Genomic DNA, 14,051 nt, shown 5'->3' on the forward strand with positions numbered 1-14,051 from the left:
TTATTAGATTATACTTACTTTTAATTATTTATGTTAGGTAACAGTTATCTGAAAGTAATTCCTACTTTGTTAGTGGATTGTATAAGTACATGAAGATTAAAAAGTGATAGCTCTTTAGAACTAAAGTTACTTTACTAACAAGTCTTTATAAACTTTATAAACTCCCCCAAATTCCTCTATGTGTTTTTGCCATATAATTTAGTCTATAAGTGATGATTTAGAATTGATTTCCCAGTTCTGCCAGGTGATGCCTACTTTTCTTCACACTGGCATTATTGTATATTTTATCATAGTTTTTTTAAGGTAATAAATATAACAACTTCTCGCCCACTAGTCATATCAGTAAGAGAAAAACCTCAAAATAACCTTACACTTTTTTTTAATAAATTTGTAGTGTTTACTCATTACAGTCTTGAATTTAAGATTCAATTTTAGACAAGAAGGCTGAGCGTGATTCATGTGTTTAAACCATACATACAGTAAACAAAATAAGGTCTTTACACTAAAAGAAGTAAAAATTACATCCCATTAAAATAAGCATCTTATAAAATGTCAGAGTCCCAGGATGGCTCAGTTGGTTAAGCATCAGAATTTTGGTTTCGGCTCAGGTCCTGATCTCACTGTTCCCCTCAGCCTTCTTGTTTCACCCAAGGAAGTAATAATAGTAAAAGTAAAAATTCTGGATTAATACATAAAATTGCAGAATTTGTGAATAAGTAAACTATTTTTATTATGAGCCATAAGGTTTTGTTTAATGAACATCTAGTTTATTCAGTAAGCAATAAGTGATATTTACAAAGTATCTACTACTTGCCAAGACAACAGGACAAACACAGTATGGATCACAATGATATATAATAAGCAGTTGAAGTAATGGTGGTGTGGCTTGGAATGCAGCTCTTGATATTGGGGTTCTGAGTTCAAATCCCTCAATGAAGGTAGATATTACCAAACTAAATAAACTTTAAAAAGTCACAGAACTAAAAAGTTGCTTTTGATTTGGAATATAATGATGTAATATAAATCAAGTAACGAAGTAAATAGTGAAAAGTAGAGTTTTCTAAATTAGGTCCTCAGAGACAAGAAATAGGGCATGTTTTTGCCCATAAATAATTTTGTTTTTAAAAGAACAAGAAATAAGTGGCTGTAAAATGTTATTCTGAGATTTGGTTATAACTGCAATGAAATCATTCATGAGCCAAGTTGTACTCTTGCCAAACAGATTGCTTTATCCACCATGCATTTATTTTAATGAGTAGCTTTCAGTTTCATTTTGTACTGTCACATTACATCCTCTTACATAGTCACTAGAATCTGCAGCCTTAAAAAAATTATCTGAGGGCACTTGTGTGGCTCAGTCAGTTGAGTGTACTATTCTTGATTTCGGCTCAAGTCATGATCCCCCAGTGTCATAGGTTTAAGCAGCAGAGTGAGATTGCTCCCCCTGCCCCTCCCCTGCTTGTTCTCACACACACATGCTCTCTCTCTCTGATAAACAAACACTGGTTAAGGATCTGACTTCAGCTCAGGTCATGGTCTCATGGTTCATGAGTTCAAGCCCCACAGTGGTCTCTGTGCTGACAGCTCAGAGCCCGGAGCTTGCTTCAGATTCCATGTCTCTCTGTCTGTCAGTCCCTTCCTGGCTCATGCTCTGTCTCTCTCCCATCACTCACAAATAAAAATAAAGGTACAAAAAAAATTTAGAGACAAAATCTGAAGCAGGCTCCAGGCTCTGAGCTGTCAAGAATGACCCCAACACAGGGCCCAAACTCACCAGCCATGAGATCACGACCTGAGAAAAAGACAGAGGTTTAATTGACTGAGGTATCCCCAACAAATAAACTTTAAAAAAAGGAAAATGATTCTTCCACTCTTCTGCTACCCTCATCCCTGCTTGCACACTTCTCTCCAAATAATAAATAAAATAAATTTAAAAAATGATCTAACTCCAGAGTAAGTTAATCTGAAGTAGTCATGCAGACATAGTTGTAATTAACTTTAACAAATCTAATGTAGTGTTGATATCCTTAGTTTATTATTGATAATGCACTTAAATTGTAAGATAGAAAAATAATTTTGAATTGACAATTTAGGTAAGACTTCAGACTCTCAAGTTACACTTTAGCCATCTCACCAACTTCCTAGTTTTTATATTAGGCAAGCTGAATTCTGTACTTAATTTTCATCTGTTAAATAGGTTTATAGTAGTACATACTCAGTTACTCTAGAGTTAAATATATTAGATGACTACATCAAAACATGTATTGAATGGTACTAACTAGGCACAGTGTTAGTACTAGATATTATACATTTTTGTATCTGGTTCTTTTTTAGAATTCATAATGCACTTAAAGGAATCCCAGATGATCGAGATGGTTTGTTTGATACAATCCAGCGCTCTAAGAATCACTATCAAAAAAGAGCATACCAGTGTATAAAATGTATGGNTATTAAATCATGTAATAATCTGTATCATACTTAAGGACTGCCATTGAAGACTTGTGAAATTTGGATGTGGAATTTAAGTTAACATTGAAAATTACTCTAAATTTTTTCAGATAGTTTTATTTTCTTTTCAAGGGTAAGGGAAATCTTAANGATGGGAGAGGACTGAGGCACCTGGGTGGCTCAGTCTGTTAAACGTTTGACTTTGGGTTAGGCCATGAACTCATGGTTCATAGGCTTGAGCCCCAGTCTGTTCCTGATTCTGTATCTCCCTCTCTCTCTCTTTCCCTCCCCTCCTCTCTCTCTCTCTCTTTCTCTCTCAGAAATAAATAAAACAGGGGCGCCTGGGTGGCTTAGTCGNATGCTGTTGCTGCTGGTCTAGGGAATATACTCAGAGGACCAGTTCTTTTAAGTGTAGCATTTGGGTCAAAAACAGTTTTAAAATACTTCCTTTGTAAATACAGATCATTTTATCATAAACTCACATTTTCAAAACAGTTTATTATATGATAAATTCCTTATAATGTCAGAATTGATTTGTATGTTACTTTGTAACTACAGCATGACTGTTTTTAAAAGATAAGTTCCTGTAAGTAATGTGTCTATTTTTAGACAAACTGTAGCCAATACTTTTTCATTTTAATATGTGAAAAATTTGACATGCAAGTTTTTTTCACCCTCTCAGAATAATCATGTGCATGGACAGCCGTATACAGGGCCAGCAGCACATCACTTGAACAACCATCAAAAAACTGGCCAGCGCACACAAGAAAATTATGAAGGCAATGAAGAACTACCCTCATCTCAAATGAAGGATCAGTAAAATGCCTATCATTAACTGTTTCCTTTAAGACCATGCACTCAGNGTATATAGTATATTAATGTTTGACTGTTAATTCTTAACCAAGAAAATTTTTTTTTATGAAGAAGTAAGAAGTCTTATAAAACAGCCCATCCATATCAATTACACTGTTGGTTTCTCGTTAATTCTTAGTTACTAGAGCTATATAAGGCTGATTGGTAACCTTTGAATTATATGGATGATGTGGAAAAATTGGTGATGTAACATTGTTTCTGGGTATTTTTCATTACCTTTTTATTCTGATTAATTTAAAACTATAATTATGCTATAACATGTAGCATGGCCTCACAGTAAATTTGTGTAGCCAATAAAAAACAAAATTACTGGGATATAGCAGTTTCCCCAAAGTGACAGTTGTGTTACCCAGAGGCTTTATTTCTTACACTTAGAATAAATATAAAACAGGAGGAGAAGAAATGTGACAAACCAGAAGTTTTTAGTTATTCATTTATTCATTGTATTTAAAGTTTGACATTTCAATCTCTTGATGGCATAAACAATATGAAAGTATTGATAAGAGGAATTTTAAAACATTAAAATGAATATGCAAACTTTTGCTGTGCCAGAATGTGTGGAGCATAATAGACAACTGTATTTTGTGTCCTTGTTTTGTTTTATGTTAGAGTTTATTAGGTGGAACTTCTGCAGAAGCCCACTGAAGTGAACATCATCAGAATCCCTCAATATTTTGAAGTGCCATTGCGCCTAGATATCTGGCTGGTTTTCTGGTCAGTCCAGTTTTACTTGAAAGCAAGAATTGTCCCAGTTATTTTTTCCATTCCAAAACTCTTACTGTTGTGGGGTTTAATTAAAACATAAATTTCTGGTTCGTTAATATTCTGAAGTACTATTTTAGAATAAACATTTGTTTCACAATTCTTCAAAAGTCATGAGTTAATACTATATTTAAGCAGAATTGGTAATTCTGAATGTGTGTAATATTTTGGAAACTGTCTAAAAACCAAATAACCCTGCAAATAGATACAGCCTGTCCTATACTATTTAAGTATTTTGCTGTTTTGTTTTATAGAAATTATTTTGCTGAATTCACAAATAGAATTTGATTTAAGAAGAATTCTGTTTCTTCGTTTTTGTTTATTATTTTGTTCTTAAGCAGTACACTTTAATTAAAATTAACTATTTGCATAACACATTTTGGCATGACACTGAATTCAGCATTTCACACACACTGAGTTTTTGTGCTTTAAATGTTTTTTTTCTTTGCCCTTATGGATTTAGAAAAAAGAAAAACTATTGGCACTTGAAAAATTCCAAAATTTGTCTTTTACTAGTATCACATTTTTATAGTTAGTTATTTACATTTGTTGTCTTCTCTAGAGTCACTGGGAACACTTGAGTTAACGAATATTGAGCCTGTGTTCCTTAGAGAAATGCTGAGTTAGGATCCTACAAATTTCTATTTACAATTTCATCAACCTATCAGTACATAACCTTGTTTTGTGTTTCTCTTGAAAGATTCTTCATTTAATATTGAACTCAATGCCAACAGCACCAAAACTCATTTTTAAAACATTCTTAACTAAAATTTAAATTCTCTAGGTGTTTGGGTGGCTCATTTGCTTAAGAATCTGACTTGATTTTGGCTCAGGTTTTTCGATCACGTGCCTCTGGTCAGGCTCTGTTGCTGGCCATGGAGACTGCCTGAGATTCTCTTTCTTCCCCTCTGTCTCACCGTCTCTCCTGCTGATGTACACATTTATTCTCTCTAAAACATAAATTGTGATTTCTCTTTAAGCCATAAGAGCACTAGGCAGCACTAAGCATTTTCCCCATTTTTTAAACAGCAGAATTGCCACCAGAAATAAAAAACAGAATATGAGTGTCCATAGATCCAAAATCTATACCTGAAATATGAAGGCAAATTTCAGCCTTGTTCAGCTGTATCTCATACTGTTCATGTCAAGTACCTAAAAACACTTTTCTGTTCTATGGATGTCAGTGAATGGCCATACAAATACTGATTTTGAGGTCTTAAAGACCTTAAATATACTTCAGTGATATTTCAATTTGGATTAATAAGGAATTCTTAGACAAAAAGCCTATATTCACCTGAACTAAGAAATATACTTAGTTTTTATTTGTTTCTTTGTTTTGAGAGCTAGTGTGAGTATGGATGTGACACAGAAAATGCTAAGTAGGGTCCACACTGAGTACAGCCCGATGCAGGGTCTTGATCCCATGAATCATGAAATAATTACCTGAGTAGAGATCTAGAGTCAGATGCCCAACTGACTGAGGTGCCCCTGAATTTAAAAATACACTTATAATTAGGTGTGCCTGGGTGGTTCATTTGGCATCCATCTCTTTGTTTCAGTTCAGGTCAAAATCTCACAGTTTAGTGAGTTTAAGCAGGGGCAGATTGACGGCATGAAGCCTGCTTGGGATTCTCCCAAGTCTCCCTCTCTGTCCCTCCCCTGCTAACACTACCTCTGTATTTTTCCAAATAAACATTAAAAATTATTTTTAAATTTAAGAAATAGATTGAAGGAGAACATTTATTTCCACTAAATGTATTCAATAAATAATTTATTCTCTTAGGTTTTTTGTAATACTAGCAAATTTAAAACCACAGAGACTATATTTTTAACTTTTTATTGTATTACATTTGCATTTGAGAAAAATTGTAGCATATGAAATTCAAATGGGTACTTTTTTAATGTTTAGTTTTGAGAGAGAGAGAGACAGTGCATAAACGGGAGAGGCAGGGAGAGAGGGAGACACAGAATCTGAAACAGGTTCAAGGCTCTGAGCTGTTGGCACAGAGCCCGACATGGAGGTCAAACTAACAATCCCTGAGATCATAACCTGACCCAAAGTCGGGTGCTTTACCTGACTGAACCACCCAGATGTCCCTCATTCCATATCTTACAGAATCTGCCCCAATACACCAAGAATTGTATATTTATTACTCTCTTAAGTTTTCTTAAATATCTATCAGTCAATAATCTAGGATGGGTCAGACCATTTCTAATTACATTGGAAACACTTACCATCAGTGTGCAATGTCTGGACAGCAGTAGTCCCATTCCATGGGTGGCTTTGTTATCTCCCAGGAATCAAAGGTTTGTTAACTCCCGCCTTCTTCCTCTTTCCAAACCAATTGTTTTAGTGAGTCAGAGCCATTCTTGCTAATCATTTCTGACAACAGAGGTAACAAGTTGTCCGAAATTATCCTAGGATTTAATTACTTAATAATTCACTATGAAGACTCTCAACTCATTGAAAGCTATTATAACATCATTTATGGTGTATTACAATAAAAAGATACAGATTAATACCAGCCAAGAGAAGACATATGTGCAATAGAGTTTGGAAAATACATTTTAAAGCTCTTGTCCTCAGGGTACCTGGGTGGCTCAGTCAGTTAAATGTCTGATCTCAGCACAGGTATTGATCTCAGGGCTGTAAGTTCAAGCTCAGGGTTGTGCATGAAGTCTACTTAAAAATAAAGCTGTTGCCCTTTGTAACTGGAGTTGTGGATAGCACTAACTTCTCCCAGCAATATGGAGGAATACAAACAACTGCATGAGCAAAAAAACTCATCTGTGCCTTGCTGTCCAGTTTATATTGGNNNTTGTTCTCCAGTTTATATTGGGATTCAGTCACTTAGACATAGTAGACTACTTAACATGGCTAAAATGATTTGCGGCCTCTCTAAAGGTCAACTAATACCATGTGGAGTAAACACCCCCGTGTAAAAAATCACAGTTTACTACTTATTCCAGTTTCCATATGTTAACACATTATTACCAGGGTGTTATATAGCTTAGAAATTATCTCCAAGGAGGGGCATCTGGCTGGCTCGTTTGGTTCAGTGTCTACCTCTTGATCAGTAAGTTGTAAATTTGAGCCACATGTTAGATATAGAGATTTACTTAACAGTACATTTTTTTAAAAAATAGAGACGGGGTGCCTGGGTAGCTCAGTTGGTTGGGTGTCCAGCTTCAGCTCAGGTCATGATCTTGTAGTTCGAGGTTTCGAACCGTGCATCAAGGCTCTGTGCTGACAGCTCAGAGCCTGGAGTCTGCTTCAGATTCTGTGTCTTCCTCTCTCTCTGACCTTCCTCTGCTCATGCTGTCTCTCTCTCAGAATAAATAAGACATTAAAAAAAAATTTTTTTTAAATAAGAGGAAGACAGTCAAGCTTAATCCTTTCGAATTTGGGTCTGTATTTTAAAGTACTACATCTTAACTCACTGTCCATGGCTGTATAAAATTTAAATGGGAAATAGCCCTACACCACTAAAATTTGTTTTTTAGCTGCACCAAAGGCATAGCCTAGCTTTACTAAGGGCTTCAATGCAGAGCCAATATAAAAACACAAAATGTCCCATTGGTTTAATAACAGTAAAAAACCAAAAGCTGGAAAATGGAGGTGGTAGAAAAAACTGAAGGAGCAGAGAAGACATCCACGGTCTTGAAGATGGGCAATACCACAACCTGGTTTTGCTGTTTTCAGCAGCAATTGTCACTGTTTACCTGGGCCAAGGACTCTTATTTCTAGGGTGTCCTCAGCTTCTGCGTGTCCCAGATCTTATTAAACAGGTCAGAGATGAAAACCTCAGTGGATTTATAACAATTAGCCAGCAACTTATTGACCCTAGCTGCCCAGGTATCATTACTGTCCATGTCTGAGTTTGTACACATCAATCTCCCAACTCCCAAGATTTCCTCTTCCTGTCAATAATAGAGGCAAGAGAGCTGCTCTAGGGTCATACTTGAACATGACCTTTCCTTGGTGCTTCATTGGGTCCCCACCTCGGACTCAGGAGACCTATGGAAAGTACATGTGGGGCCTTCAGCCAGCACTGCTGAACCTGGGGACCCAGCCGTGAACAATGCACCACTGCAGCCAATGTCAGCCAATGAGATTCCTGGGCCACTTATGAGTGACAGACCCCTTCCTGCACTGAATACTTGCTGACATTCTGGAATACTGGAAAGGGTTAGGTCACAAGTGTGGCTCCTCTTGGCTCTTTAGGGGCAGGGAACCAGGAGGGCAGCTGCAACATAGGAATTCCTTGAGCCTGCCTCAGTCTGTCTCTTCCCTGCCCATCTGCCCACTCTATCCCTTCCACCTGCTATCTTAGCGCTAAAAAATTTTATAGAATGAAAGTTTTGAAGAGATTCCTTAAAGGTGAAAAACACAAAAAGATAGTTTTAGCCAACATCTCATATGAAACAAATGTAGCCCACAGGAGGCCTGGGTTGGTTAAGGTGGGACTTTGCATCTAAGCTCAGGTCATGATCTCAGGATTGGTGAGACTGAGTCCTGTGGTGAATGACACACTGGACTGATATTTGCACAGCCTGCTTGGAATTCTCTCTCTACCTCTTAAAAAAAAATTTTTTTTTTTTTTAAATATAGCCCAATTCCGCTACCTTCTAAAGAAATTACTGTATTTCATCAAAACAAGATGCACCAGAAAGAATTTTGCATACTATATTCATGTATAATTTTTTTAATGTTGAGTTTTGTTTTGTTTTGCTGTATGTTTTTGTTTTTTGAGAGAGAGGGCCAGCAAATAACAAATCAAGGTTTTTAAGCCATAATCTCTTTTATGTTTATTTATTTTGAGAAGGACAGAGCTTGAGCCGGGGCAGAACAGATAGAATCCAAAGCAGACTACAGAGCCTGCTGCAAGGCTCTGTCTCCTGTGAAATTGACCCCTGAGCAGAAATCAAGAAATCAACCAATTGAGCCACCCATTGTCCCATCAAATGAAATTTTTTCAATATAAATCTCCTTTCTTCCAAGGATCATCCCCTGCAGAGACTTCATGGCTTGATTGGAGGTTCCTAGAGCAGTTTTCACACCAGCTCTCCCTTGATAGGAGTGGAGGGATGGAATCACTCTGTAGAGACCAGATCCCCAAACTTGAGAACCTGGTATTTCAGAGCTTCTACCAAACTATAGGTAAGGTCTAAGACCCCAGGTTCTCAAGTTGCAGGTGTCACACATATTGTCATGGGCTTGTGAAAGAGAGAAAGCCAGAGACTTCTTCCTCCCATTTGGTTGCCAGAAAACCAGCTTCTACTAGACAGCAAGGTTTGGGGTTTGTTGAACAGCATGCAGTTTTTGTATGTGAAATAGCATGAGGGGCATCCTTTTCATTCCGTGTAACAGGCCCCTAGGGAGAATTTTGTCTGGGTGGTTAACCTATAATTGTATGTCAAAAAAGATAATGGTGTTTTAGGTAATCGAGCTTGGCTGATGGATTTTTTGCAAAGGGAAAGGATTATAGTCTGCATGTATTGGTATTTGCAGTTGCTTAGGAGGGATGCTGTACATTTAGGCAGTAAGTTGATGGCACAGTGGAAACATCAAAGGCATTTGACATTTGTGTTCCACTGTTCTTTAACCGTGGAAAATAGTGAATGAGGACATGTTAACTTTGAGTGTAATGAATCCCTTTAATCCAAAGTATTACAGTAACTCAGGTAGCTCCTTTTTGGTAATGGAGAAAACACTGCAATTAGGTCTGTTTCTCTCTCAACTCTCCATCCTTCATTGGTGGGTCAAGAGAGGGTCCCATCAATGAAAGAACTTCAAAGTTATGACCCAGAAGCAGTCATGGTCTGCACCTCAAAGACCCAGTAGGGCACACAGTTTCAACAGGGTCCACCTCATGTGGGTATAGGGCAGTTTCATTGTGCCAATTACCCATTGGACAAGACCAAATCATCACTTATTACTGGATTTACAGTCCTTTCTATGCCTCGGATTTGTTAAATTGGAAACCTAAAAACCCTTCATATCGAGATGATCCTTAAAAAATAGTTGAGGGGCGCCTGGGTGGCTTGGTTAAGCATCCAACTTCAACTCAAGTCATGATCTCAACAGTTTGTGGGTTTAAGTCCCATGTCGGGCTCTGTGCTGACAGGTCAGAGCCTGGACCCTGTGGTGGATTCTTTGTCTCCTCTCTCTCTCTGACCCTCCCTGCTCATGTTTTGTCTCTCTCTCACTCTCAGAAATTAATGAACATTAAAAAAAAATTGAATACACTGACTTACATGAAGAGGACCCTGAGGATACATGGCTAGGCAGAGCTCTTCTGACATCAGACAAAAGCTAAGTGAAGTTGAAGGTGCTATGTCCAGCCAGTTTGGTGGAGATTATATATAAGACTTATAATGCTTGGGAAGAACAAAAGCTGAGGCTGATTTGAGTTTTGCTTTTATCATCTGGTGAAAGAAAAACCAACTAAAGGGAAAGTCAGGACATTCCAGGTTGAGCAAAGACCAATTGTCTATTGTAAAAAAGAAAGGCACAGGAAGTGAGATTGCTCAAGGTTTTCTAGACCAGGAAAGGAAAGCCAGATTGAAATATCTGGGAAACAAATGGTCGCTCATGGGGAAGAATGGTAAAAGGAAGTGAATGAAGTGACCCAGAGCTTCTAGCCACATCAGTGGCCTTTATTAGAATAGCCCCACAAAAACCCCAGGCATATTTAACAGTGTAGTATGGGGTGATAGACTGGTAAATACTGGAGAAATCTATGCGGTCTTAAATAGTAACTGACTTCATTAAGTCCTTTTACTTTGTCCATGGTTAGCATCACTGGACAGGCACAATAGTGGTCTCTTAGAACCACTGTAATGTAAATGAGGTTAACAGAGGTTGAGACATAGTTGTTGATACATCTGTGATTGTCCAGTTCCTCTTGTTCTGTGAGATATTTTATAAAAAGCAGTTTAAATGCTCAAATAACTTTTTCACCTGAGAAATGCCAATCGGGGTCACAAGTTCCTCCTGAAAATACCATAATAGCTGATGTTATTGAATGGAGACCATAAAGCAGCCTGGGACCACCTTAGATGTGTGAACAAGTTGAATACCACTATCTGGACAGGTAGGATACGTGGGTAAGTTAAGTCAGCCACTTCAGTATTAGCACTGTTAAAAGAAGGAGCAAAATTTATTAATGTTAAAGAGTACCTTTAATGGAGGACACATTAGGGTACCTGGCAAACTCTAACAATAGACAATGCAGCTTTTGATGTCAGGGACATGAGTTCAAGCCCCACATTGGTAATGGATGCCACTTAGACAGGGTCTATAAAAGATGGATCAACATCAGCATGGATGGATCAACAGATACATATATAGATAGATACATAAATAAAAAAGCATTAGGAGCCATACAACCAGTTTTCAATCAATCTTAATAACATGGACTCATTCCCAGTCATTTGGAGGAATAAGTCTTTGTTCAAGATTTAAGAGCTATAAATGAGCTAGTTTAGTATATTCATCCCACAATACCCAATCTATACACTAATGACTACTATGCCATGTGTCTATGGATGATGCTTCATAGTGTTGTGGAGGAAAGTCTCACTTGCTGTTTGCCTTTGAATACCAAGACCCAGAAATGGGTCATTACCCACTATTGTTGGACTGTACTCCCTCAGTGCTTCAAAAATTCACTTACTTTATTCAAGTAAGGAGCTAGCCAAGGACTTCTACAGACTACATCTAGACCAAGATACATTATTGCAAATGTTGATGGTCTGCTAATAGCAAGCCCTGATTCTGAACATTATCTAGAAAATGCTGTCTTTTAATCATCTGGCCTGGTATGGGTACCAGGTTTCCACTAGGTGGCTCAAATTTGTAAACAGCAAGTCTCCTATCTGGATTTCCCATTAAATCAGGGGAACTGAAGTTTAGTGGCTAGTGCAAACAAACCATTTGGGATTTGGATATTGCAAGAAACCAGAGACACTATGCAGGTTTTGGATATGGCTTGATTTTGCAGAATCTGAATACTGAGTTTTGGCCTTAGGGTAAGCTCCTTTAGGAAGCTTTAAAAGGGCCCAATTCAGAGGACTTTATATGGTTGAGATTGTCAAAAGGCCTTTGAGACAAAATGGGCAGTAGAGTGCTGCCACATCAGGACGCCCTGATACAAAAACAGTTTTAAATCGTATATACATGAAGGGCAGAGGGTGGCCTTGGGAGTACTAACACAAATGATGGGAAGATGTCATCTCCTGTCTCTTACCTATCTAAACAACTGGACAGTGTTACAAAGGTATTGCCTTGTGGATATGTGCATTGGCGGCCACCTGTGATTTACTACAGGGAGAACAAAAATTCATATTAGGGTTAGGACAGCTCATTGTTACATAGATGCCCCTCCAAATGTTGGTACTGTTAGAATAAAGGGAAGCTATTGTTTGACCCCTAGCCTAAACAATCAATACTTTCTGATAACCCAAATGTCACTTTAAAGACTGTGAGCTCTTGGGGTACCTGAGTGGCTCAGTTAAGTATCCAACTTGATTTCAGCTCAGGTCATGATCTTACAATTCATGGGACCCAAACTCACATCATCCTCTGTGCTGACAGTACCAAGTCTGCTTGGGATTCTGTCTCCCCCTCTCTCTGCCCTTCCCCAACTTGCTCTCTGTCTTTCTCTCAAAATAAATAAGTAAACTTAAAACTGTGAGCTGTTTAAATCCAACTGCTGTGCTGCCTTCTCTTTCAAACAAGTCTCTCTTCCATTGTTTGGAAATTGTTGAAACTGTATTCTAGGAAGCTTGATGTATGTGACCAGCCATTGATATAGACTGAACTTGCACTTGTTCACAATGATGGTTTTCTTAACTGAAAACAGTGCCAACCAGGTTATGAGATGGTGAATGGCCAGTGGGTTTGTGAAAGCAAGAGTACTTCAAAATCCCCTATCCCCAGGGAACATTAGCACAAAAGGCAGAATTAATAGCCCTCACAAACTGCATCTTTCCCATGGGAAGAAAGTTAATATCTATACAGATTCTAAATATGCCTTATGATGGTGCACTGTCAAGAGGGTGACATGACGCAGGGCCTGGGTGGCTCAGTCATTTGGGCGGCCGACTTCGGCTCAGGTCATGATCTCACGGTTCATGGGTTCGAGCCCCGCATTGGGCTCTGTGCTGACAGCTCAGGGCCTGGAGGCTGTTTCAGATTCTGTGTCTCCCTCTGTCNTATTAAATATATCCCACAGATATTTATTGTCATGCAAGCTGGATCTGAGCCAAAGGCCATGGCTAGCATGTACTACCTGGTACAAAAAATTAGACTCCTTTGTGGTTCAAGGTAATCAAGCAGCAGTTAGAGCCAACAAATGAGCAACAGCCAGTCTTCAACTTGAAGAACCCTTATTGCTTCAAATGGATTTGATTTTATTTACTCCTGTGTACTCAGATGAGGATAACAAAAGGGTAGAGGAATATGGATTTGATAGGTAGGACTCTACTTACTAATGGAAATCAATTTGCATGGTACTGTGATATTGCTGAAGACTTGGCGTGACCTTTTGTTTCACCCTTGAGATCATATCTTAGGGGACCTCAATTATAGCAAACTACCCATATAATTGTTCAGATTTGTCCTGTTGCCTAAAGAATAAAATGAAATAAATTTGCCAGTGGGAATACAACATATAGGAAAATGCCCTCGTTATGACTGGCACACTAATTTCACCCAAATGCCACAAACTACTGGAAGCTTTCAATGCTTACTAGTCTTTGTGTACACCTCCTCGGGCTAAGTGGAGGCTTTTCCCACATGAACTGAGAAGGTTGCCAAAGTGTTCCTTAAGGAAGTTATATCCAAGTTATGAAGTCCCTACTTTTATCCAAAGTGATAATGGACCATCTTTTATTACAGTAACAACTCAACAAGTAAGGAAGTTCTGGGCATTAAATAAAAATTATAAACATCATGGAAGTCC

The 14,051-nt window shown here is 38.1% G+C and overlaps 1 protein-coding gene across 1 annotated transcript in view; it reads left to right on the forward strand.

Moving 5' to 3' along the window:
• The window catches only part of LOC144245678 (ubiquitin carboxyl-terminal hydrolase 9X-like), a 137,960-nt gene that overhangs the window by 108,671 nt on the left and 15,238 nt on the right, over window positions 1-14,051 (forward strand). Inside the window, 3 exon segments of the mRNA XM_077781009.1 lie at window positions 2,328-2,441; window positions 7,787-7,939; window positions 9,086-9,216. Coding sequence (XP_077637135.1) covers window positions 2,328-2,441; window positions 7,787-7,939; window positions 9,086-9,216 — 398 coding nt within the window.

Source organism: Crocuta crocuta, unplaced genomic scaffold (assembly GCF_008692635.1).
Source record: "Crocuta crocuta isolate KB4526 unplaced genomic scaffold, BGI_CrCroc_1.0 scaffold2088, whole genome shotgun sequence".
NCBI classification, from domain to species: Eukaryota; Metazoa; Chordata; class Mammalia; order Carnivora; family Hyaenidae; genus Crocuta; species Crocuta crocuta.